At 34.6% G+C, this 26,494-nt stretch overlaps 1 protein-coding gene across 2 annotated transcripts; it reads left to right on the top strand.

The window, feature by feature from the left end:
- The first annotated feature begins 528 nt into the window (after window positions 1-528).
- LOC100797745 (rRNA biogenesis protein RRP5) lies at window positions 529-26,112 on the top strand. 2 transcript variants are annotated; one of them, XM_006587114.4, is made up of 40 exons: window positions 529-812; window positions 936-1,132; window positions 1,655-1,795; window positions 1,959-2,129; window positions 3,010-3,109; window positions 3,211-3,329; window positions 3,439-3,561; window positions 3,673-3,744; window positions 4,553-4,645; window positions 4,864-4,977; window positions 5,116-5,235; window positions 6,633-6,818; window positions 6,950-7,024; window positions 8,102-8,238; window positions 13,366-13,500; window positions 13,676-13,821; window positions 13,909-13,974; window positions 14,597-14,703; window positions 14,839-14,919; window positions 15,020-15,094; window positions 15,194-15,295; window positions 16,049-16,217; window positions 16,321-16,466; window positions 16,828-16,911; window positions 17,009-17,109; window positions 17,980-18,127; window positions 18,237-18,311; window positions 18,582-18,732; window positions 19,260-19,866; window positions 20,130-20,178; window positions 21,468-21,613; window positions 21,697-21,880; window positions 22,174-22,272; window positions 23,093-23,463; window positions 23,564-23,740; window positions 24,649-24,745; window positions 24,841-24,996; window positions 25,080-25,310; window positions 25,387-25,470; window positions 25,557-26,112. In XM_006587114.4, the coding sequence occupies exons 1-40, from the start codon at window positions 632-634 to the stop codon at window positions 25,662-25,664; spliced, it is 5,724 nt and encodes a 1,907-aa protein (XP_006587177.1). In that variant the 5' UTR covers window positions 529-631; the 3' UTR covers window positions 25,665-26,112. The 2 variants fall into 2 exon arrangements, with proteins under 2 accessions (XP_006587177.1, XP_006587175.1); XM_006587112.4 differs by having other exon boundaries at window positions 20,118-20,178.
- The last annotated feature ends 382 nt before the right edge of the window (window positions 26,113-26,494 follow it).

The raw sequence follows: 26,494 nt of genomic DNA, 5'->3' as shown, positions 1-26,494 counted from the left end.
TTGTCTAATTATGTTATAAAATAAATAATATTGTTATATACAATACTGAAATTTTTAATGCATATTTAATGCGCATGTAAATTTAAATAATAAATTTTATGATAATTAATTTTGATATAATTCATACGAATTATTTAATCTGTATAATTTTTTGAAATAAAAAAATATTTACTATTAAAAAAATTTAATTTATTAAAAAATTGAAAAAAACCACTTACGAATCACGTAATCCGTATGAGTTAACTCATACGAATTACATGATCCATATGACTTATATGGATTACGTAATCCATATGACTCATACGGATTATGTAATCAATATGAGTTAATCCATATGACTCATACAAATCATATAATCTGTGTGAGATATGGATTATGTAATCCGTAAAAACAAAAACAATTAAGGGTATTTTTAGAATTTTATTTTAATGCTGGGTGCACCTAGCAAAGCCCGTCTTTCTGTCCTGTTTTTTTCTCTTTTTTTCTGTGCTTCTATTTAGGCCCAATATGTATCTTCATCTTCTCACCACTTCCCACCCTAAAACCCTTCTTCTAAACCCTGTTTCTTCGTCCTCCTTCTTCAAGCGACACAACACAACGCAAACCTTGCGGAGCTAAGAAACGCTTCGACATGGCACCGCATTCAAAAAAACCGCAGAAGAAGAACGACTCTGTAGACAAACCGAAAATCGATAAAGCCTCTAAGAAAATATTCAAACCGAAAAAGAGGGAACAAAACATCGCCGTCGCCGCCGCAAAGTCCGAAGCACTCTCTCTGCCACTAGAAGACGAGGTTCCCGATTTCCCTCGAGGTTGCAAACTATCACTCTCCTTATTTTTTTATTTTATTTCTATTTTCCCTGAATACTCGTTTTTTCTTTTTTAATTTAAATTTGAATTTGAATTTGGATTTCAATTGAATGTGTTTCTTCTAGGCGGAGAATTTTCCGCGAAGGGTAGGAATGATTATGATGAGTTTGGCGCCGAGGATCCCTCCAAGAAGACGAGGAAGAAGAAGAAGGGGAAGAATGCGTCGGGTAAGAGTAATGAAGCCGCAGATGACTGGGGCTCGCTTTCCGGCAACGGTATCACCGGAAAGTTGCCGCGGCGTGTGAATAAAATTACTCTCAGGGTAGGGTGCAGCAGTTTGTAGAATGGAGGATGCAAATTTGTTGTTAAATTAAGTTAATTAAGTTAATTTTTATAGCAATGCAAATGTTACTAAGTACATCAATGGTTATTTTTACATGTTTTTGTGTTGCATGTTATGAGAGTGGTTTATTCTGCTTTCTAGAGCAGAATTTCACTAAGTGATTTTATGTAAAGAACATAGCTCTGGCGAACTGCAATGGTATATGGGCTTTAATGTGCATTTGCATAGCTACATAAATAGAACCGGGAAGTTTTTGGTTCCATGATTGAGGGTTGAGTTTTTATATTCATGTTATGATGAATTCAATTAAATGTTAAAAGTTATTTTTTTAAAGTTATTATTCTTATTTAATTTTACAACCAGAATGTTCAAACCGATTGTTATAATATGCTTTTAGTCTTAATTGTTGCATTTTTTTTATTTGGCTTATTGATAACATACCTTTGGATTCCTTTTGTCTGTATGCTGTGCTTAAACTTTTTGTACTTGGATGTATGCCAGAATATAACTCCTGGAATGAAGCTTTGGGGTGTTGTTGCTGAAGTAAATGAGAAAGACCTTGTAGTTAGTTTACCAGGGGGTTTACGTGGTTTAGTTCACGCTTCAGATGCGGTAGATCCTATTTTTGACGACAAAATTGAGGTGTGCAATAAGTATTTTTGTAAAATTCTGATTGTTCTTTTCCTGCGATCCTTACAGTTTACACATATCTTCACTATGACATAAATTTTCTAATTATTTTTGAATCTTGTTGTTTGCCCATCAGTTTTAGCTCATCTCTTTGTTTCTCTCCTTCTTGCTTCAGGTTGGGGAAATTTTCCTTTCTGGTGTATTTTGTGTTGGGCAGCTGGTTTCTTGTGTTGTACTGAGATTGGATGATGACAAGAAAGAGAAAGGAAGCAGGAAAATTTGGCTTTCTTTGCGTCTTTCTTTGTTGCACAAGAACTACAACTTGGATGTTGTTCAGGAAGGCATGGTATGCCATTATTTTATCATGAAATTATTTGTTGTTAACATTTTTTTTAATCAATCATCTAGACTAGGATTCTCCTTTGATTTTTAAGAGATGGTCAATTATGACATACTCGAGCCTGGCTATATGTACGATGCATCTCAAGGTGAATAATATGTTTACAAAAATCTTCATTTGGAAGAGTAATTTCAACACCATTTAAACAATCCTATGCTGACATTAACCTTAAATTATTGTGTGTATATTGGAGTCAATATGTTTCCTAGTCTCCCATAATTAAATTAGGCTTCTGTATTTGTGTACCTTACTCTGGATGGCTGATGGCGGCATTTGGATTTGTATGGATGTTGGATTTAATTCACACTGCATTTGCCTACTTATTGCTAATTTATTTATTTTTAGATTACATATATTGTTTAGCTTATTGTGTCACATTCTTACAATGCTCATGTTTGCTCATAATAAATCAACTTTCCATAAAAAAAAATATAGGATTTAAACTCAGAATAGAATTTCCTATAAATTTTGATTGCTAAATGTTTCTGTTTAAAAAAATTCTTTTAAATCAGTTATACTGAGCAATTGCTAATTTTAATAAAGAAATATGCTGCCTTAAATCTGTTTGTATTCTTTAAAATCTGTTTATTACATTGTAAAAAATGCAATAAAATAAAATAAAATAAAAATAACTAGTTTTTGTTCTTTTTGTATACAATTTATTGTGCTATTATGATCCACCATTATGATGATTGCTATGCATTTCATATTGTAGCCTGTTGTGGTTCTTAATTCATTCACTATATTCAGTGGCCTTTGAGTGTCATAGGGATTATGGAATATGATAGATGAAAGTTTTGATTTTTTGTGCACTACATATATTCAGGTCCTTGCTGCATATGTGAAGAGTATTGAAGATCATGGTTACATTCTTCATTTTGGTTTACCTTTTTTCATGGGGTTCTTACCAAAAAACAGCTCTGCTGGTAAAAGTCAAGCTCCTGCTGTGAATTTGCTGCTCATCTTGTCTGGCATGATTGAACCAAGCTCAATTTGTGGTTTTCTTTGCCTTTCTTTTCTTATGCAGAAGGCTGGGGTGGTGAAGTAAAAATTGGGAAACTTCTGCAGGGTTTGGTTAGAAGCATTGATAAAGTTCGTAAAGTGGTTTACTTGAGTTCTGACCCTGATACAATAACCAAAAGTGTGGTATGCTTCCTCTGTATTAATTATATTGTCATTTTGGTATCTATTTTAATGATTCTCACTTCCCTTTTGACTGGTTATTTAACTTATTTTCTTTGTGCATTTAATGCAGACCAAGGACCTCAGAGGTTTATCAATTGATCTTCTAGTTCCAGGAATGCTGGTAAATGCCTGTGTGAAGTCAATCCTTGAGAATGGTGTTATGTTATCATTTCTCACATACTTCACAGGAACTGTAAGTGCATCCTGCAATTGTTGTAAATGGAATGCTTCAATTGTGTATATAGATTCTGTTGACAAACTCAATGCTCTCACAACATTAATGTTTAGAATCTTTTCATTGCAGGTTGATCTGTTTCATTTGCAAAATATTTATCCTGGAAAAAATTGGAAGGATAAGTGCAGTGAATCTCAGAAGGTACTTTTGAATTACACCTTTGCAGCTTTTACAACTTTTTCAACAGACAAATTGTATCCCAGTATTTGCTTGACACACTGAAATACTTTCATTGGAAGCTCCTTCTGTATGACGTACCAAGTTATTGAGTGCAAGATTTTTCATGCATGTGTTGCATCATCTGATATAATATTCTAGTGGATAATTTTTTTTATGCCTTAGCATGTATAGTAATTGGTTACATTGGCATTTTTGGCACCTCTGTATTGTTTCAGAGAGAGGCAGACACCATTTAGGCTAAAAATGATGAGGAATTTGATCCATAATGTAATACAAGCGATCCATTAGAATCTTCTTGCAGTTTAAAGCTCTCTTGTCTAGGCTTCTTCAACTGATCTTAAGTATATGGCTTTAAAATTTAAGTGTGTAAGGCTTTAAAATTTAAGTGTGTAATTTTTATAATTATAAATAATACAAGTGGATTGACATATGCAGATTTAAAAACGAGTTGTTTTAGGGGTGTTACTTTTTTATCAAAAGAAATTCTTTTTTATTCCTACTCAACCCTCCCATAAAAAACAATGGTTGTGCACTTAGTTCTTTGGCATCATTGGATTTCTGTTTGCAGTCATAAATTCATAATGCATCATCATGTTGGTTTTTTGTTTCTTAGCTTCATATTTACTTCTTTACCTTGATGGGTGTTCACATTGAGTTTGCAATGTAATTGGTGTATTTTTCAGCTGATTCTGTCTTTTGTGCTGTCAAGCAGGCTAGTTTCTTTTAAATTTACTGTTCTATTTTTCTAAGTGCCTTTTATGTTATCTAGGTTGTTTCTCGGATATTATTCATTGATCCATCAAGTAGAGCTGTTGGTTTGACACTGAATCCACATCTTGTTCAGAACAGGGCCCCTCCTTCTGTAAGTATTGTAGCTTAAATATCCTTGGTGCTCTAAGGATGACATATTTCAATCCATGGAATGGATTCTGAAACTGTTTTTTATTCTCTTTCCCACAAGTAATAACCGTTCTATGCTGTTAAATGATGCTTTTCTTGTCTGTTGCTTCCATAATTATTATTGTTATTGATAATCATGCGTTCCATGTTGGAGACTGATGAACTGTCTTTGTTGTCCAGCATGTTAAAATTGGAGATATATATGACAACTCAAAAGTTGTTAGGGTGGATAGAGGATTAGGACTATTGCTTGAAGTTCCATCAATTCCGGAGCCAACTCCAGCTTTTGTCAGCGTACGTAGTGTTTGGACAAGTTTTAATGTTACAAAACTTTTACAGTATGAAATCTGAATGTTCAACTACATTACAATTACAATTAAGCCTTACCCCACCAGGCAAAATGAAAATGACCATTGAAATTATTGTTGACAGATATCTGATATTGCTGAGGAGATCCCAAAACTTGAGAAGAAGTACAAAGAAGGAAATCATGTTCGAGTTCGGATTCTTGGGTTAAGATATTTGGAAGGAATTGCTACAGGAGTTTTGAAGGTTGTCATTGTACTTTTACTTAATTTAATTTCTAAAAGATGATAAGCATCTGTAAGTGAATGGTTGCAGTGCCTTTTATGTTGGTATTACACTTGAATCACATACTTTTTATCATCTTAGGTCTTTTTGTTTGGAGAATGGGTTATGTGGAGAATGAGAATGGGTTATTTGGAGAGATGGAGAGAATCTGTGAGTGAGGGAGAGAATATTGAAAACTGAATTGAGGTGAAAGGTGATATTATTCAACCCAAGGAAGGAACGGTTACACCTCAGTTTATATAGACAGTTACATAACTGTAACTGTCAACTAACTCTAGTCAGTTAGTAAGACAGTTAACTAACTAACTATGAACTCACTATTAACCATGGTTAAAACTTTACCCAATAGCTGAGAAAAGAAAACTATCTATTGAGTAAGTATACTCCTATAACATAGAACATTATAAAAGCAGTCAAGTTGGAACTTCATTTATTTATGATTCACTTGTTATCTGACCAGCTTTGGTATTGGTATATACTGGCAAGCTGCAAGCTATTATACACTTTTTTAATATTTAATCAAGTTGTCCTTTGTGTCTGAACATCAATTATCTGTTGAATTTGAAAATGTTTTTGATAATTTCTTTATTGATCATTTGTAACCTCAGTCTGATTGCTGTAGACTGACTATGTATGTGGGCCATCACACAATGGTATTATGTGTCTTTTTTTGTGTTAATGTGCATTAGTACTTTTAAGAGCTTGACCTTATGATGGATATAGGAGTTATTACATTCTAGAGTGCTTATTCTTATGATTGTCTTGATTGCTTGGAAGAATTGCTAATGGCTCTAATCTCTTATAGAAATAATAATTTGTTTAATTGTAAGCTTTCTTCTAAATTTTTAGTGCTCTGTCAGGAGTATAATTGGTCTGGTCTGTATCATATCCTTTGAAAGTTCATTTCTTCTGTAGTGTCCCATGTTAGATTGCTTCCAACCTTTTCATTCATGATTATGTTCTACATTTCAGTTGTTTCAAAAGCTCCAAGGTTTAGTTCGTGTCATTTTTGTCTATCTCATTCCCATAATCATAGATATTCATGTGTGATGTAACTAGAACGTGATGACCTTTTCAAAGTAGAAGCAATATAATTTAGTTGTTCTATATTCAATAATTTATTCTCTCTGAAAACTAGTTTATTAATGTTAAATATGTTCTTGAATGTGCAAACTAATGACATGTCTTTCGGAAATAAAAAAGGTAGCTGCATAAACTGAGCTAGTCTGTTGTTTCTCTGTATAATGGCTTTCCGTGTGGATACAGTTTTAAATTTGATGTTATATGGAATAATGTTGACATAGATGTTAGTAGGAGGTTTTCAATTAATCATCTTTTTTTGTTTTCATATCATGCAGGCTAGTGCTTTAGAAGAGGAAGTGTTTACTCATTCTGATGTCAAGCCTGGCATGGTGGTGAAGGCTAAGATTCTTTCAGTTGACAGCTTTGGCGCTATAGTGCAAATTCCAGGTGGTGTGAAGGCACTTTGTCCTCTTCGACATATGTCTGAATTGGAAATTTCAAAGCCTGGAAAAAAATTTAAGGTTCTATAAACTTGTGCTAGTTATTTTTAGTATTGTCATTTTTTGTTTCTTCAGACCATATATGGTAAATGTTTGTGATGGGACAGTTAAGACATTATGTGACTGAAGTTTTTACCTGGATTATGGTACAGGTGGGAGCTGAATTGGTTTTCCGTGTGCTTGGTTGCAAGTCAAAACGAGTGACAGTTACACACAAGAAAACCCTTGTATGTTTCTACATGTGAACTCTTCTCCAGTTTATTCAATCTCAAAGGCACTATTATAATTTTTTTCTCTTTTTTTTTAGTTTAGTTATCCTGTAAAATGTTTCTTTATGGATCCGTCAATTATATTTTCATACCTATCGTGAATTATCTTTCTCGACTTTCAAAAGTAAGGTTCATCTGACTCTTTGTTGTTGGATAATATGTTCCTTCTAAGAGTTTCTTCTTTGGCTTCTTTGTTGTACTATATTTTCAGTGAGGACTGCGTCCAATATCTTTCTTCCATTCACCAAAAAAAGCCTTCCCTGAATATAATTGCCATGCAGGTCGGACCTATTGTTAGGAACCAAGAATTGAAATGATGAAGAAAAGAAAGAATTTTACTGTATAGTAAGAAAAGAACAGAAAATAGGAGAGAAAACTCTCCTCCAAGGGTTTCCCCTTCACAAAGGATTTCCCCTTTCACAAAGAGCTAATGCTCAATTTACAATGACAACAAATCTCCCTCTTTCCTATCCTTCTTATCCTATTTATATCTAATAAACCCCTCTAACTAATTAACTAACCCATTACTATTTACTAGTCTAACTATCTTAACTAACTTTCCCCTCTCCTTATATCCTAACACTTATCCTACCCAAATTTTAAAAATATGATAATCTTTGCACTGTTGTTCAGTATATATAATTTTCACCTAAATTTGCTTGTCTTTCCATTGTGGTCTTAATTATCCCTGTTGTGAAGGATATTGTAGTTTTGAACCTGAGTATGTAGTGAAACCAGGGTCATGTAGTACTACTTTATAGTGATGTATTTCTATGACATGTTTACCATTATGACACCCTTTAGTTAATGAAATGTGTTGAGCAGCACATGTGGGAGCAATGGGGTGTGGGGTTTGAAGAAATAATAAATAAAAATTTTCCTTTTGCTGTGTACATCTTTCAATAGGCATGTTTGTCTCTTCATTGTCCTCGGTGAAGAAATTTTGGGAGCATTTATTAATATCCCTCACCCCACCCTACCCCAATTTATTAGTTCTGTATTCAATTCTGAATCAGATATATGATATTTCTGCAGGTTAAATCAAAACTTGGGATTATTAGTTCATATGCTGATGCAACCGATGGTTTGATAACCCATGGATGGATAACAAAGATTGAAGTTCATGGATGCTTTGTACGGTTTTACAATGGGGTCCAAGGATTTGCTCCCAGGCAAGTGTCTGATTTATCTGTATACTTATGTCATGATAACAGTCAGTTATATTTTGATGTTTGCTTAAATCACGAGCTTTTATTATTGGAAATTTCATCTTCATTTTTCACCTTTTACTCTTGACTAATTTCCTCATTCCCTTATCATTCATTTATCATGGGATTTTTAAATGTTTGAACTTTGAAGCCTTTTCTTCTCACTAGATAAAATGGTATATAGTCTTATGCCCCAAAAGAGTTCTAATTAATGAAGTGTATTTTATTTTGGCAATGCATGGGGTTAATTTTTTTTTTCTACAATATTTTTTTCTGTTTATCTAATCATGTTTTTCATTATTTTCACATGATATTGAAGGATGTTTTATTGTTTAGTTTTGTACCTTTCTCTTATATGGAAAAGATTTAGAACCTTGTTTAAATTGGATTTTCTGCCTGGGTATCATATTTATCAATCATTTGCTATAGTGGCATTATGGTGGTGCATTTTTCAATAAAGGCAATAGCAGTCTCAATCGTAGTCACTATAGCTGCGCTAGAATGATGTTTTATGAACAGTGTTTTCAATGGCGTAACGTGGTGGAAGGCCAAAAGTCCGCCATATAAACACGCCATTGCAGCCTATGGCGCCACCATAGCGGGCCTCCCTTCACAAACTGCCTATGGTGGTTGGCATAACAAACGCCATGCCATTCCGCCATAGCGGCCATAGCCCTGGCATTTTACAGCACTATTATGAAAACTCATTTTTGCCCTCAACACTGTTGTTTTGGGGGCTTTCTTTAGGGTCAAAGTTGAGATTTCACTCCCTTTTCAGAATGTTAAAAAAGAAATCCCAAATTGGTTATAATTTCCCACACTTCTATTAACTTTGTGATTCTCACCCTATTGATTCTACCAATACCCACTCATCTTAGGCAGTATTTCCAATGGCATCCACCCTCCATTCTTTCCTCTACATTGAACTTTGAAGTTTGAATCACCTATGTACTGAACTCTGAATCCTCAACTTCTGTTCTTTGTGCTACACTAACCCTCAATTTTTATTGAATGCTTTAAGATGTCTTGTATTTTAAAAAATATGGATGTCTTTTTAAGTTTGCTTGTTTCCTAGACTTTTATTTTAATGCACTTGTATATTTTTCTTAAGACCTATGACATTTTATTGTTAATTATGAATACTTTGGGTAAGTTTTCTGCACACTCATGCATACATATATACTCCCTCTGGAAGTGTGAAATGAGGTATTTTTGCTTATATTTGAGTCCAAAGGGAGTATATATTAGTGTTATCAATGGTGGAAGGCTAAAGTTCCACCATATAAACATGCCAATGTTGTTAATGGCGAATGGCGGTTCATGGCGGAAAGTAAAAATTCCGCCATAAAAATATGGCGGATGACGTAGCGGAAAATGGCGAATGTCATGGCGGACAAAAAAAAAACATATATATAAACTCATTGAAATTGAAAAAAACAAAGGATTGCATTCAAATAAACTAAAAAAGTTTCATGAGTTCATACAATAATCAAGTACCAACACCAAATAAACTCATTGAAGAGTTCAAATTTCAAAATAAGAAAATGATAAAAACATAATGCAAAGTGCAAAGTGAAGGTTGAGGCTCTAATCATCTTCTCCAATCCCAACATAATCATCTTCGTTGTTATCATATGGTAATGGAGCATCTCCCTCTCCCTCTTCCCCATCAGACGCCTCAAAATTGACCATGATTTCTTCTTCTTCAGATTCAACATCAATATTCTCCTCAACATCTAGATCCTCATCATTTTCTTGGACTGCTTTTTGCTTCCTTGATGAAGATCCAACAACCATTGCCTATTTTTTAGAAGTTTGGGCAGCAGCAACACTTGTTTTTTGCTTTTTCCGCCTAGTATACATCCTACACTCTCCAACCCCCGAAGCCTGATACACAGTTGCCCAATTTAGAGCATCATCATCTTCAAATACCAAATCATTTCCAGCATCATTATCATCATCTTGATCCATCTCTCCCACGAGCCATTCATTGCATACATCAATATCATTAAGAGAAATTGGATCAATTCATCTCTTGCATTATATCTTTGCTTCAATTGTTGGTTGTATTTGACAAACACCAAATCATGCAACCTCTTGTGCTCAAGCCTATTTCTTTTTTTGGAATGAATCTACAACATAACAAATAAATGTTGATTTCAATCTCAAATATACTCCAAATAAAACTTGATCATCAAAATTAAATAAAATTAAAAAGTATAGTTAGAGTTTTGTCACAATTACTTGCTCAAACACACTCCAATTTCTTTCACATCCTGAAGCACTGCAAGTCAAACTCAAAATTTTAATAGCTAGCTTCTGCAAATTTGGAGTTTGTGACCCAAACATTCGCCACCAATATGCTGCAATACCAATTACCAACCAAGAGCATAACTTAGAATTTTGAATTATAACACTAATACATAAAAAAAATAGTATGATAAAAGTTTCTTACTAGGAGAATGGGTTTTCCTTTGAGCCATTGCAAAGTCGGAACCAAAGTGGTAAGCACCAATCTTGTAAAGATGCAACTCGGTTAGAATTTTCTGTTGCACATCAAATTGTGGAATCAACTTCTTAATGCACTCAAACAAATCATTGGTGACCTCAAAATCAAACTCCAAGTCAGTGTTGTCATAAAAGAACTCTGGATTTAAGAAGTGAGCAGCTGCATGCAATGGCCTATGAAGCTGACAATTCCATATTTTATCAATGATTGCAAACACATCTTTGTACTTGCTTTCATTGTTGTTGAAAGACTTGATAATTGTTTCTTTTGCCTTGTCCATTGCTTCATAAATATAGCCCATGGCTGTTTTTCTTTCACCATCCACAAGACGAAGCACTTTCACAAGTGGAGCCATGACTTTAAGAGTGTAAACCACACTATTCCAAAAAGAAGGCATGAGCACTACCTTTGCAGCTTCTTTTCCCTTAGGCTCCTTAGATAGCTTGTTCAAGGTCCATTCATCAGAAGTAAACATCTTTCTAATATTGGCTTTCTCTTTGTGAAGCCTTTCCAAGGTTAGATAAGAAGTGGCAAATCTAGTAATAGCATGTCTCACCAATTCCCTCTTGTTTGTAAAATTTCTCAACAAACTTAAGGTACTAGAATGGACATAGATAAACCCAACTAGATTAATTGCCCTTCTAATTGTCTTCCTTATCAAGGGAAGCTTCCCAATATCTTCAAGCATCAAATCAATACAATGAGCTGCACAAGGAGTCCAATAAATATGTTTCCTTTTCTCCTCCAACAACTTACCCGCTAAAATATAGTTGCTCCCATTATCGGTTACAACTTGAACAACATTCTCTTCTCCAACTTCCTCCACAATGGCATCAAGCAACTCAAAAAGCTCAAAAAGCTTTTCACCTGTCTTTACAAAATCAGAGCCATCAACAGACTTCAAAAACATGGTACCAGCTTGAGAGTTAATCAAAAAATTAATGTTGCATCTTTGTTTCCGATCAGTCCATGCATTGGACATAATAGTACAACCATACTTGACCCATTGCTCCCTATGGCCTTTCATCAAATTTTCAGTATATTCAACTTCCTTCTTTAAGAGTGGAACTCTGATGTCATGATAGCTAGGAATGGGCAAATGTGGCCCATATTGACCAATGGCTGCAACCATGTTCTCAAAGCTTTTCAATTTAATGAGGTTGAATGACAAACCTGCTTGGTACCAAAAGCGAACAATATGTTGATGCACCTTCAATACTTCATTCTTATCCATTGACTCTCTTATGTTCATTTGCCTGAACATCTCCATTTTTCTCCGATTGATTGCATTTTCTGGATTCTTACAAAATTTGTCCATTGGTCCTTTTTTAGTCCCACACTTTGTCTTTGCACTTGCAGCAACATTACAAGAGTCCGCAAACTCATCTTCTTCACTTCCATCACATCCAATTGGTTCACCAAATTCAAAATCTCCTATATTTGCCATATTACCACTGCCAGAAGTACTGTAAGTGGTCCCACTTTTTTTGGTAGCCATATATTCCTTCAACTCTTCGACTACATTTGGGGGAGTTTTCTTGCAAGCAACAATGTTGCCCGACTTCCCAATCAGGTGTTGTTTGGCTCGGCTTATTCCTCCCTTTGTGATTTTTCCACAGAAATTACAAACAATGGTGTTTGTATCTCCTTCCACTAGTGAATGGCAATATTTCCAGCCTGGGTCTGCCTTATTTTTCCTCGTTGCACTTGTAGTAGCAGCATCGGATGATGGTTCAGCCATTCAAAAGAGGACTGAACAGTTAAAAAAGTTGTGGTGTCAAATACGAAAAAAAAATGGGACTGTTAAAAGTAAAAAGGGGTGTCAAATAGCAAAAGGAAAAAAAAGCTGCAGACAGAAAACAGGGGGTGTCAAACAACAAAAATAAAACTAAAAAAACCTACGTCTTCTTCTTCTTTGCGACAACTTTGTCTTCTTCGCGTGAACTTCTCGCTGCAGGCCGCCGTTCGTGACAGGTGCGTCGTTGCCGGAGCTCGTCGCCGCCGTTCATGCCGGTGCGTCGCTGCCGGAGGTCGTCGCGGCTGTGTGCGTGTGCGGGGTGCGGGAGGGACGCGGCTGGGTGCAGGGGAGGCTCGCGGTTGGGTTCTCTCTTAGATGGAAGGCTGTTCTGAATCACAGAGCTGCGTGGGAGGGTCTTTTAGTTGAATGAATAACCGGGTAGGGTTGGGTCGGGTCAGCCCAACTCCTACCGCGGACAAAAAGCAAAAAAAAACCGCCATTTTTGCCACCCCGCCATAACCGCCACGACCGCCATGGCGCTGCCATCCCAAACCCGCCACGCCACCGCTATTCGGTGGCGTTTTTTCGAAACATGAAACATGCTATTGCGGCTGATCCATAGTTATTAACTGAGTTTCTTGCTATCTTGGTTGACCCAATTTTAAAGTTGAACTCTTCAATTGTAAGCCTTTATTTTTGGTTTGTATTATATTCCTGTTTTTATGTTGTGGCATCTTGAAAACTCATTGACTGTAATATGTTGACTACATTCCAGTTGTGATGTGAGTATTAGTGTTATTCTCTTACTAGAACTATGTTATTCATTGTTTTGATTTAAGAGCAGATCTGAACTTGGATTAGAGCCAGGTGCTGATCCAGGTACAGTGTACAATGTTGGACAAGCTGTCAAATGCCGGGTCATAAGTTGCATTCCTGCTTCACGGAGGATCAACCTTAGTTTCATAATAAAGCCCACAAGGTTTGCTTCTTTCCCTTTCTGCTTGTTGTCAAATTGTATTTTTTGGTGAGATCATATGTTTTCTTCCAAATGTAAAAAGTAGTTTAAGTTCTGTCAGGTAAAATAAGAAGCTATCTGCTGACTCACTTTGCTGGGGTACAAATTATGCTAATCCAATGTTACATTCAAATGACAGTGTTTCTGAAGATGATATGGTTACGTTGGGTAGCCTTGTTTCAGGAGCTGTTGACAGAATAACATCTAATGCTGTTGTTGTTTATGTCAATGCAAGTGGTTTCTCAAGGGGTACAATATCCATGGAGCACTTGGCAGATCATCATGGTAAAAATTCCCTGATGGTTGGTAAAAGGCTTTCCTATTGCTGCTTACTCCTAATGTAATTGCTAATTGTAGCTTCATACTTTGCAGGGCAAGCTATTTTGATGCACTCAGTATTGAAACCTGGATATAATTTTGATCAACTGCTGGTTCTAGGTACACTTAAGATATTCAGCATGTTCTTTGTAGTAGCATATGTCATGACAGTTAATGCCTGGGCAAAGCTGTTAGGCATTAAATGTTAACAATTCTGTGTGTTTGTCATTTTATTAAGGTTTGATACTTAATTTGTTTACCTTTTAGAGTTAGGGAAGAATCCAAGTTTTCCCGATGGTTATATATATAAGTTTGATTCCTCTTGTTTCTATTTTAACATCTTTTTACTTAGACATTCATTGCTGGGCTGATTTCATTTCCCTTCTATTTTTGGTGTAGCAGCTACTTTTTAACTTACTTCCTATCATTAAAATTATTATGTTTTTGTACTATAATTTTACTTGACCTAAGGTTTGAAAATAAATAAGAGGTCAATTTTTTACATCACAACATCATAATTATTCAGAATTTTATTGCTTTAATTTCAACAGTTTTCAGTAAGAAACTGTGTGTTGTGTGTGAAACAGAAACTTCAACATAGGTTATTAATGTTATTTCTTAGATATGAATGAGATTCACTCTTATTATTCTGTGTTTTGCTTTTCAGTGTCATCTATCGAGTTGATAACTTATATCATAAACCTGCAACTATTAGTTTAATGTTTCATTTTAATCAATGTAGATGTTAAGGGAAACAATTTGATCCTGTCTGCCAAAAGTTCTCTTATTAAACATGCTCAGCAGATTCCTGCAGATATCAATCAGATACATCCTAACTCTGTTGTGCATGTAAGTGATGATGTCATATATGAACTGCTTCCAGCACTTTTTTTTTGATAGTCATGTTTTTTTTTAGTTTCTTGCTTGTCAGTGACATGCTGTAAAGTTTTTCTTCTTTTGCTATATAAATTGTGTATGGAGCAGGGCTATATATGTAACTTAATTGAGTCTGGCTGCTTTGTTCGTTTCCTTGGTCATTTAACCGGCTTTGCTCCTAGAAATAAGGTATCTCAATTTAACAAATCCCCTTCCCTTTGTTTCTCTATTACACACCTCACTTTATCCTAGGCATATGATAGCCTGATAACCTTGTTCTATTGTATAGGCTGCAGATGACCAGAAAAGCAATATTTTGGAAGCTTATTACATTGGGCAATCAGTTCGCAGCAACATATCCAATGTTAGTATATTTCAGGCTGTATATCAATTTTATGAAAGCTTAGTGCTGGCTAAAACAGTGTAATACAAATACTCTTTTTTTTTATTAAAAAAACTTCAGGTTAGTAGTGAAACTGGTAGAGTAACACTCTCTCTAAAGCAGACAGCTTGTTCTTCAACTGATGCATCATTTATTCAGGACTACTTTCTCATGGATGACAAGGTATAAAGAATTATCAAGTAACTCTAATATTATTGACACACAGTCTCGCATTTTATCATTCTACTTATTAAATTGTTCATTTTATGCATGCTAACACCCACATATGCCTATCCTTATGCTGTTTTCAAGTATGAGCTTCATATGCCCACAATACATGCTTTTTGGCTTACTCAATTTCTTTCCAAACTGTTATTTTTGAAATAGAATTGGATACCTAGAGTACATTTGTTCATCTATATGTTCATTTATTTTGATTAGAAAATGATGTTGGTGTTCATTTTGTTCTGCAACTAGATTAATGCAGTTTTACTATTTACTTTCTTATGAGATTTTTCTGAGGTGTTATATCTAGCTGTTTTAATAGAACCAGATCTCCAAATTTACAGTTTGTGCTTCCTTTTACATAAAATTTTGGAAAATATAAGAGAGCCAAAAATTTGCCCGAAGAGTTGACATTATTATTGATAGTTAAGTGGTCTCTAACATATTGACTTGTCTAAAAGTCAACCTTGAATTTTGGAAAATTTAAAGTTAAATTCATGAAAAAAAAATTCTGGCCGTGAATTGCTCTTTGACTTATCATAGAAAAAAATGTAATGCTATGTATTTTTGATAAAAAAAATAAGATTTTGATTTTGTTATTTTTGTTTATTTGCCTCTTGGATAAATTTTCTCCTGTGTTCCTGTCAGCAATTCCTTTCACATCCTCTCCCTTTTCTATTACTTCTTATCTTGTGTGCATCTTTGAATTAGATTGCAAGGTTGGAATACTGTGGCTCTGGTGCATCTGATACAAAGTGGGATGAAGGATTTAACATTGGTATGGTTGCAAAAGGCAAAGTTAAGGCTGTTGAGGATGTTGGACTTGTTATAAGCTTTGAACATTATAATGATGTTTTTGGTTTTATTGCCAATTATCAGTGTAATTTTTCTCCTTCCCACATGGTATTTAGTTATTAACTAATATGTTTGGATGGTTCTTATCAAGTGCAAGTACCAATTCTCATTTTGATATGATTCCATAGTGGCTGGAACTATTTTGGAGAGTGGCTCTATAGTGGAAGCATTGGTTCTTGATGTTGGAAAGGCAGACAAGCTTGTTGAGTTAACTCTAAAACCAGAGTTCATTAATAGATCTAAAGAAAGTTCCATAAGTCGTACCAACAAGAAGGTTGGAATTTTTTTTTCTGCTCCTTGCCTCTTTCGTCTGTCTTCATGCATATATATCACATTTTTGTCCCACATGGCAGAGAAAAAGCTGAGTAAATTTTTTGATAAAAATTATTTGCTGCCATGCTATGGAAACATCTTTATGAAATTTATCTCATTGCATTGTTTCTTTCTTCTCTCTAATTAACATTCCTTTTTTTTTATCTGAAGGGAAAACAGTTTGAATTTTTTTAATGTTATGCTTAAGGGTTCTATAATGGGCATTCAAATTTTTATTAAGAAGGCAGCCTTGTGCACGAGGCTTCTTCCATCATTCTTTCTTGACCTACTTTGACCAAATTAATGAAATACCTTGGTTCCAGAAACGTCGAAGGGAGGCATCAAAGGACTTGGTATTACATCAGACTGTGAATGCAGTAGTGGAAATTGTAAAAGAAAATTACCTGGCAAGTATTAATATTGTTCTTCACCGTTAGCCATCTTCTGGTAAAACTTGTTCATGCATATTAACATATTTTACTGAAATTATTATCTACAAGGCAGGTTCTATCAATTCCAGAAAATGATTACACTATAGGATATGCATCAGTATCAGACTATAATGCTCAAAGGTTTCCTCATAAACAATACCAAAATGGGCAGAGGTGAGCACAAAATTTGCTGATTAAAAGTATCAACTCAGGTTTTCACATGTATTTTATCCCGTATAACTAAACATTACTCAAAAGTTTGTGTCCAAGACTAAGTAATATGGTGCCTCCAATAATTTTGGATGGTAAAGTGGGTACACACTCGAATGACTGTTAGCAGCCTGGCCAGTGCCACCTGTGTGATTCCTAGACTTCGATTCCTCGTTTAATACATTAAAGAGTTTGTAGTAACAATCTGTCTTATTGTATTGGTCTTTATTTTGTGGTTAAATGCTCTTTTTCTTTGTATACAAGGGGATGCAAGGAAATGCTCGTTTATATTCTGTTTGTTTGTCTTGTGTTTTGGTTATCATCTTGTATTCTTTGGAGGAATTTCTTTGGACTTTCCTTTTTCCTCATAAATTTTGGACTTGTGTAATTCTTTTCCCTACTCTTGTACTCTTGGATTCCTGTGTTGATCATTTACTAAGAATCATTTTCTACTCCCTAATCTTGTGTCTGCTTCTACTTGTAAAGTTACAGTTTTTAATTCAATGTTTTATTGGGTTATCGCTAATCATTTTGTGTTTGGAGGCCAAATATTTATGCATAATAATTGTCTCATGAGTTCATATCATAATTTGTTTCCTGTTACCTGGAATACATGAGGCATATGCTTTTTTATTGTCAAAGGAATTGGAACATCACATGTATGCCCTTTTAAGTATTCCATTGCTAGAAGATATATCAAGATTCTGAAAAATACTTCTTATAGTAAAATATCATTTTGATGTTAAATATGAAAATTATTTTCATGAGTAGAAGCTTCATTTTCTTTGCCTAGTTTTCCCACAACTCATTGCATTGCATATTTTACTTGATCAGTGTTGTTGCAACTGTTATGGCTCTTCCAAGTCCTGAAACATCAGGAAGGTTGCTCTTACTTGTCGATGTGGTCAATGAGACATCATCTAGTTCTAAAAGAACCAAGAAGAAGTCTAGCTACAAAGTGGGAACTCTGGTTGAGGCAGAGGTATGTGGGTTTATCTAGTTTGGTTATATTTGAGTCCAGAGTAGTATTTCTTATTCTGACAAATTAAAAATGTGTTTCATGAATTTTCTTTTATAATATGGTTGTCCAGATTACTGACATCAAAACGCTTGAACTGAAGCTGAAGTTTGGATTTGGTCTATATGGCCGGATTCACATAACAGAGGTAAGCATTCTGTTTTTCTGGTGTCAATATTAAAATTAGCATTTGAAGTTGTAGATTTGATAACAAAGCTTCTGCCATTATGGGGCCTTGAGAGTGTCAGATGTGAGCTCTTTACCCTTAGCTGATATGCTGTTTTTGTAGCTGTAAATTGTGACCAAATTCACATAGCAGCGACCTTAATGTTTCCTTGCAGCAACGTTTGCCCTTTTGTTGATGTGCTATCTATTTTAGTTTTAGTATTTTTCTAAATAGTTGGGTGCCTATATACAGGTATATTATGGAAATGTTTTGGAAAATCCATTCTCTAGCTACAAAGTTGGGCAAACAGTGACAGCAAGGATTGTTGCAAAACCTAATGAGTCAGATGGCAATCGGAAGGGCTCTCAGTGGGAGCTATCAGTCAGACCTGAAATGGTTACAGGTTAAGTACACCACTAGCCGGAAATTATGTGAATGATTAAAATACTGGTTATTTTGTGAAACATATATGAAGAAAGACGGGTTAAATTGAAGGCCAATATTTGTTTCATAAGCATGTAGCCATGTATGGACTCATCTTTATTCTTTACCTGAGTGGTGCTTGGGAGTAGATCCTACAGTTGCATTCTTATTGGGAATTAATTTGACCTGACATCCTAATATCCTTATATTATAAGTTATAGCCGTATTTGTTCTTATCATTATATATTGATATTGATATCAGATACATGTTCATTGGAAGCAAGGGTAATTATATTTTCATCCCCACCCATGATTGAACTCTGTTTTGGTATCCATTTATACTATTCTAGTCTGCCCTTATTTTCCTAAGTTTGTTTTCTTATGAATTTTTAATTCTATCTCGTCAGTATCTACTAGTCAAATATATCTCAACAGTTTGTACCTGTTAATTATGAAAATTTTCATAGTCTCCCTGCAATTTAATATATAATCTCAATTCCAATTCAGGTTCCAGTGATATAGATGATGTATCTGAAAATCTTGAGTTTAAAATTGGGCAATGCGTGGCTGGTTATGTATATAAAGTAGAAAGTGAATGGGTCTGGTTAACAATATCGCGAAATGTAAGGGCTCAGCTATATATTCTTGATAGTGCTACTGAACCCAGTGAGCTTGAGGATTTCCAGAATCGATATCATGTTGGACAACCTGTTTCTGGTCATATTCTAAGTGTCAACATGGAGAAGAAGCTATTGCGGTTGGTTGTGCGCCCCTTTTCTACTCTTTCTTGCGGAACTAGTGAAGAGCCACTAACTAATGTTGTGGATAAGGATTTAACAGCATATGTTCATGAAGGAGATATTTTAGGTGGAAGGGTTAGTAAAATACTTCCAGGTGTTGGTGGATTGCTTGTCCAAGTTGGTCCTCGCACATATGGAAAAGTACATTTTACTGAACTTGCAGACACATGGGTGCCTGATCCGTTGTCTGGATATCATGAAGAGCAGTTTGTCAAATGTATAGTGCTTGAAGTCAGTCACACTGTCAAGGGTACTATTCATGTTGACTTGTCATTGGGATCTTCCAATGTGAAGCTTTCCCAGGATTCTGCTGTGTAAGTACTAGTATTGATACTTCTTGTTCAATCTTTTTTTTTTGAGATCAATCTTTAAATAGTCCTAGCCTGTGCTGTTTTTTCTTTTTTCTTTTTCATCATACTAATATTTAAATTGGTTGTATTGGTTTATTACCTCTGTTCAAAGCACAGGCTGTTGCCAAAGTTATGTTAAAAACCTATAATAATAATATAATTGAATCTATTATACCTGATAATTTTCATCCTATTATTAATTGTTGATTTTTCAGGAATGCTAACAGCAAATGTGTGGAGAAGATTGAGGATCTTCATCCTGATATGATTGTAAAGGTATAGGGACTTTTTTGTCTTTTTCCATGTCATAATTCTTTTTTTTTTTTAATCTAGGGTTTATGTTAGCTTATTTAATGCAAAGTGTTTGCTTACCACCATAGCATTCATCATTTATGTGCCAGGTCCCAGGTTATGTTTTTAGAAATTTTATTTGAATGAATCATTGTTAGAATGGTTTGTGTAATGGGCATGAGTAATACTACTCTTGTAACTGTACTGTAGTTGTTGCTTGCCAGTGCCACTATCTGTCAGCTGTAGGTAGTTAGTAACCGGTTAGTTACAGAAACCTTCTTCTATACTCAGCTCCATATATAGAGCTTCTATGTACTAATCATATAATCAATAATATAATATTCCTTGATTCTACTCTCTCTGTAATTCTAACAATAATCAATTGGGCATAGGTTTTTACTTTTGTGGGGGGGGGGGGGGGGGGGATGGGGGATGGGGGTACTTTTTAGAGATAAATGCTGTAATCTCACTTACATTCTCTTGATTTTCCCCCAAGCTTTTTGCTCTTAAATTTCAGTTTTCTTTGTATTTTATTCAGGAGGACATCTGAGCACCTTTGTTTTCTATCATTCCTCTCTTTTATAATTCTTTTTTGAGAAAAAAGGCAAATACTTTTGTACTCCTTTCATTTGTAAAGGAAGCATCTTTTACTGAGGAATCTGTCAATTGAACTGTTTGATTTTGCATTACAAGGACACCATCTAGTTTGCAGTAGTTTAATGTCAATTAAGAATGCCATGATAAAATAAATTGTAGATTCAATTTTTTCAAGAACCTAATTTCCTCGCATGAATTGATTACAAGATACAGTTTCTCAGAGGTACTTGTCAAGCTCTATACAAAAACCAATTGTAAGTTTTGGTCCTTGATGATTTTCTGCGCTGATAATTTATTGCTGAGCTAAGCATGGATTGGTTGGTGGCATATCGTTATTGGATTTTGATAGATGAGGAAAGGGGTATGTTATTAAATATCCTTGGAAGATAAGAGCCTTAGTAATTGTCAGTTAGTTAGAACAACTAGGATAACTAATTGTTAGTTAGTTAAGAAACTATAAATAGTCAATTAGAGGGGAATTAGAGAGAATCGGGAATTAGGAAGTGGAGGGTGGTGAGACTTCGAAACTCATCTGTATTCTGTCTTGGGTGTTGGAGGCACCACAATAATAATACACACATTCTCTGTTTCTGGTCGAGTTCTATTGGATTTTCTGTATTTTTTCCTCTAAATATTGTATTTTTGATCTTATGATTTATTTGTCTTCTTTTGGCTAGGGTTATATTAAGAATGTCACATCAAAAGGTTGCTTCATTATGCTCTCACGAAAGATTGATGCCAAAATTCTTCTGTCCAATCTTTCCGAACAATATGTTCAAGAACCTGAGAAAGAATTTCCTGTTGGAAAACTTGTAATTGGCAGGTAAGTAATCAACATATTGTCTCTGTTTACTTCTTGACATGAGATAGATATGTGAAGAAATGTACTAAGACAGCGAATAACAGGGTTACATCTGTGGAGCCTCTTTCAAATCGTGTTGAAGTTACACTGAAGATGTCAACGGCTCCCAATATACCCAAATCTGAGATTATTGATTTGAGTAAATTTCATGTTGGAGATGTTGTATCTGGCAGGATTAAGCGGGTTGAGTCATTTGGTTTATTCATTGCAATTGACAACACAAACATGGTATTCCTACAACCTTGGCAGCCATTTCTTGTCCGTATTTGTAATAAAAAGTATTATGATAAAGAAATTAAGAAATGAGAGCTTTTATTTCTTTCATGCTTTTAGCTTTTTTATAAGTCTATGCATTGTATAATATTATTTTTAATTTCATGGTTTTATCCATTTCTTTACTTGGATGCCTCAAATACTTACAGCTTTATCCACAAAATGTATTCGTGGTTGTGATCGTATTTATGTGAAATTATGATTTTTCATAAACCATTCTCTTAAGTGACTGTGGTCAACTTATCTAGGTTGGGTTATGCCATATATCAGAAATTTCTGATAACCGTATTGAGAACATTGAAGCAAACTATAGAGCTGGAGAGAGAGTAAAGGCAAGAATATTAAAGGTAATTCAAATACAAAAGCTTTGGATATTTTACTGGTTTGTATGTTTTTACAAAGGAGATTATATGCCTATTGGTTTTAATTTACATTGCAATTTCTAGCTATTAACTGCGACTGTTTGTATTTGTTGAGATATGATATGATTTATATCTCCAATAACCTATTTCTAGGAAAATAGGGAGCTTTTGATATTTTGGTAATTAGTATCTCGTAGTATCATATCTCTAGATTTCAATTAGATTTTGTTGATCCTTTCCTTTTTTTTTCTAGCCTATCCTTTGTATCTATATTGTATTCATACACTCTTTGTACAGAATTAATCAATGAGAAATACAACGTTTTAATTCTGTCCTTCAATCTCAAGTGTATTATTCTGTATGTATATTGTATAATTGGAAGTGCTTTGCATGAGACCTGTTAATGTTTCTGTAATATGTTGATTTTATCTCGTCAGATAAATATATTTATAATTAGGATTCAGAAGGTTGTATGATAATAAGGGTATATTCTAGCAGACAACCTAAAATCCACCAGGAAAAAAATGGAATCCAATGGATTTGTGTACAAGTTGCTTGAATATCTCTAACCATAGTAGACAGATAACTAAAACCCTTCCAGAACACTTCTAAATGCTATGCTAACTTATTCTGACTCTAATTCCATCTTAATTATCATTGAATTGTGTGAACTAACTCACGTTCGTGATATGTCCATATCTCAAATTCTTTATTGTCCTATGTCAGATAGGCCTTCTTGCCTGATCCGTGTGTATTAAAGTACTAAATTACTAATTACTTGCATTTCTGTAACATATTTCATCAGGTGGATGAAGAAAGACACAGAATTTCTTTGGGAATGAAGAATTCATATATGAGGGGTGAAACCGTGCTTCAAATACCATCCAAGGAAGAATCAGATGAACCTATTGTGGATGGAATGAAGTCTATAACTTCTATGAATAGTAGTTTGTTTGGAACCTCAAATATTGATGTTGAGGATGAAATTAATCAATTCCCAATTCTTTCACAAGCACAAGAAAGGGCAGACATTCCACCACTTGATGTTGCCCTTGATGACTTTGATCAATTTGATGCAAATAATGCTAACAGTCAAAGTGAAGAACATGCAAATGAAGAAGACATTGTAAATGAAAAACATAAGAGACGTGAAAAGAAGAAAGCAAAGGAGGAGAGGTTAATATAAGGCTTATAGTTATTTGGCATTTGCTTTCTATAAAATGCTACCTCTATCATTTTTTTCTCTTTTGCTTTTTAATTCTAATGTGACGTACAGGGAGAAGCAAATAAGGGCTGCTGAGGAAAGATTACTGGAGGACGATGTCCCTAGAACTGCTGATGAGTTTGAAAGGCTGATTAGAAGCTCTCCTAATAGCAGTTTCACCTGGATAAAATATATGGATTTCATGGTTTCTATGGCTGATGTTGAGAAAGCCCGCTCAATTGCTGAAAGGTACATCTGATGAACTATGATTTTGTATGTGGATTTTAAAATCATTATGAAATTCAAACTCGACTATGTTGATTTTGAATTGTATAATCCTAAGCTTTTCCGTAGGAGCCATAAACATATTCCTATTCTAAGGCAAATCTTGGGCAAGAGGGTCTTAACAGTTTTCTTTTTTTGTTTATTTTGGGTCAATTATTGGGCTATTAAGCATTCAACCTTCATATATCGGAGTAAGAGTGTTTGCATATAAACAAGTAATCTTGTATGCTAACCTATTTTCACTAAAAATTACTAAAGCACAACATTGTCTTCACTTTATGTTCTGGTTTTAATATTTATATTGAATTGGTGATCCCCCCCCAGTAAACAAGTGAAAACAAGATGTTTTTGCAATTATTGCTGAAAATAAGAAACAAAAACATGAAACAAAGTTTCAAACCATTCAGCTATCTAAATGATTTGATGGTACCTCCTACAAATTACATTGTTTCAACAGTTACTTGAAATGCCTCCTTCATAGATTGATCCGGATTGGTTACAACAGAAGACAAAAGTATCTTGAATCAATGTTATGTACTTTCTGAAGTATGAAGATTCAGCACTTGAATTAAAACTTTTAATATGTTCTATGTTAAATGATGTTTTCAATGTGTTGTCATTGTTAATTAAATATTAGAGTGTCTTGAGCCTAACAATTGCTTGCTAACTAGTATCTTTATGGTGGCAAAAGTGGAGAGAAATAATTCATGTAGTTTGCTGGTTCCCTTGATTGTGTATTTCAAGTTTCTGTTTGCAACAGTGTACTTATGTCTACTTGTTACAGTGTATTTCCATACATCTATGTGAATGTCGTATTACCATAGTCATCTGACTTGACATTTTTCTATTCCAATGAATCTATAATTTTGAAGGGCTTTGAGGACAATAAATATCCGAGAAGAGAACGAGAAGCTTAACATCTGGAAGGCATACTTTAATTTGGAAAATAAGTATGGAAACCCTAGAGAGGTAAGAGTGTGTGGGGGAGAGCAAGAGCAATTTCAGTTTTTGCTTATTCACTAATGTTGTTATGTGGAGTATCCTTAATTAGTGTTTTTGTGTAGGAGGCTGTTATGAAAGTATTCCAAAGAGCTCTACAATACAATGATCCCAAAAAGGTTTACCTAGCACTCTTGGGAATGTATGAGAGGACCGAGCAGCATAATTTAGCCGATGAACTTCTCAATAAAATGACAAAGAAGTTCAAGCATTCATGCAAAGTATTGTGAACCTTTTAGTATAAATCTACTCTTCTGATGTTGATAAAAAATGTTTATGGAACTTATTTTGCACTGGATTGTAGGTTTGGTTGAGGCGTATACAAAGTCTTTTGAAGCAAAACAAGGATGGAATCCAACCGGTCATTGATCGAGCTTCATTAAGCCTTCCTAAACACAAGCATATTAAATTTTTCTCTCAGACAGCGATTCTTGAATTCAAGGTTGGGTTTCCAGATCGAGGGCGATCCATGTTTGAAAAAATCCTACGGGAGTACCCAAAGAGAACAGACTTATGGAGTGTTTATCTTGATCAAGTATATCCTTCTCCACCTCATTTTCTTTGTGTTAATATATTATTTTGAACCTAACATTCTCTCGTGTACTTTATAGGAAATTCAACATAAAGACGAAGATATCATTCATGCACTGTTTGAAAGGGCTGTTAGTCTGAGCCTCCCACCTAAAAAGATGAAGGTGTGTGCATCTATATTACCAGTTTTGCTGATGTTTGGAATTTTTCCTGTCAGACTCACTTAGGACTTTGTTGTCTTGATTGACAGTTCTTATTCAAAAAGTATCTTGATTATGAGATGTCCCAAGGTGATCAAGAACGGATTGAATCTGTGAAGAGGAAAGCAATAGAATATGTCGAGAGTCTAAACAATTGAACATGGCTTGATACAAATTCACCTCTGCTTTAGTTTTGAATTCTACAACTTACAGCCACTCTGGATATCCTAAGACAAATAGAGTGTTTTTTATAAGGCATGATAACAAAGTGGAGTGGTTCTAACACTACCTAGTAGTGCTGCCAAGTGCTAGTGTGCTTTTTGCAGCACAAGATGAATGCATCAAATGAGCACAAGAGAAAGACAGACCTTTGATAATTAGAGGCAATATAGGCCCCCTGTATTCTGTCTTTTGCCATGTTTATTCCATTTAGGCTGTAACTTTTTGGTTTGACACAAATTGATTTTTCTTGGGCGCAGAGGTTAGGACAATGTTGTAACGTTGTTAGTGTTTTGGTTGTAACCAAATTTTGGGAATGTAAACATTACTTTATCGTTTTATATGCTTATGCTCCAAAATGAAAAATTGTAGCTTTATTTTCCAAAATACCCTTGTGTCATTGTTTTTTGTCCCCTTTTGTCAATTCATAAGCTGGTTGTTATTTAGATATGATTTTCAGTTAAACGAGTATATGCAGATTTTGATCTATGTTCCCTAGAACTAGAATAAGCATCACATTGCTGCAGCGACCAACCATTTTCTCTTTTCAGAACCAATAAATTAAAAACAACAAATTGTCTTGCTTAAAATTCCTAATCGATAAACTGGTAATATTTAATCCTTATCCTGCATTCAATTGATTAACCAAAGGTTGTACATGCGTATATATACACAACTTTTGTAACAAAAGGATAAAAGATAAAGATAAACTTTACAAATCAGTATCCTACTGGATAAAACTGGGAATTTTGAATGCAAATGATAGCGA

The sequence above is a fragment of the Glycine max genome, chromosome 9 (assembly GCF_000004515.6).
Source record: "Glycine max cultivar Williams 82 chromosome 9, Glycine_max_v4.0, whole genome shotgun sequence".
NCBI lineage: Eukaryota > Viridiplantae > Streptophyta > Magnoliopsida > Fabales > Fabaceae > Glycine > Glycine max.
The sequence above is the reverse complement of the archived record's forward strand: the minus strand, read 5'-3'. Positions and strand labels throughout refer to the sequence as shown.

Excerpts from the sequence above, each read along its gene's own strand:
- LOC100797745 (XM_006587112.4), top strand. The coding sequence starts at position 632 with ATGGCACCGCATTCAAAAAAACCGCAGAAGAAGAACGACTCTGTAGAC. Across the intron at positions 16,467-16,827 it reads TAAGTCGTACCAACAAGAAG|AAACGTCGAAGGGAGGCATC; the intron begins GTTGGAATTTTT and ends CCTTGGTTCCAG. Across the intron at positions 18,312-18,581 it reads GCCGGATTCACATAACAGAG|GTATATTATGGAAATGTTTT; the intron begins GTAAGCATTCTG and ends GCCTATATACAG.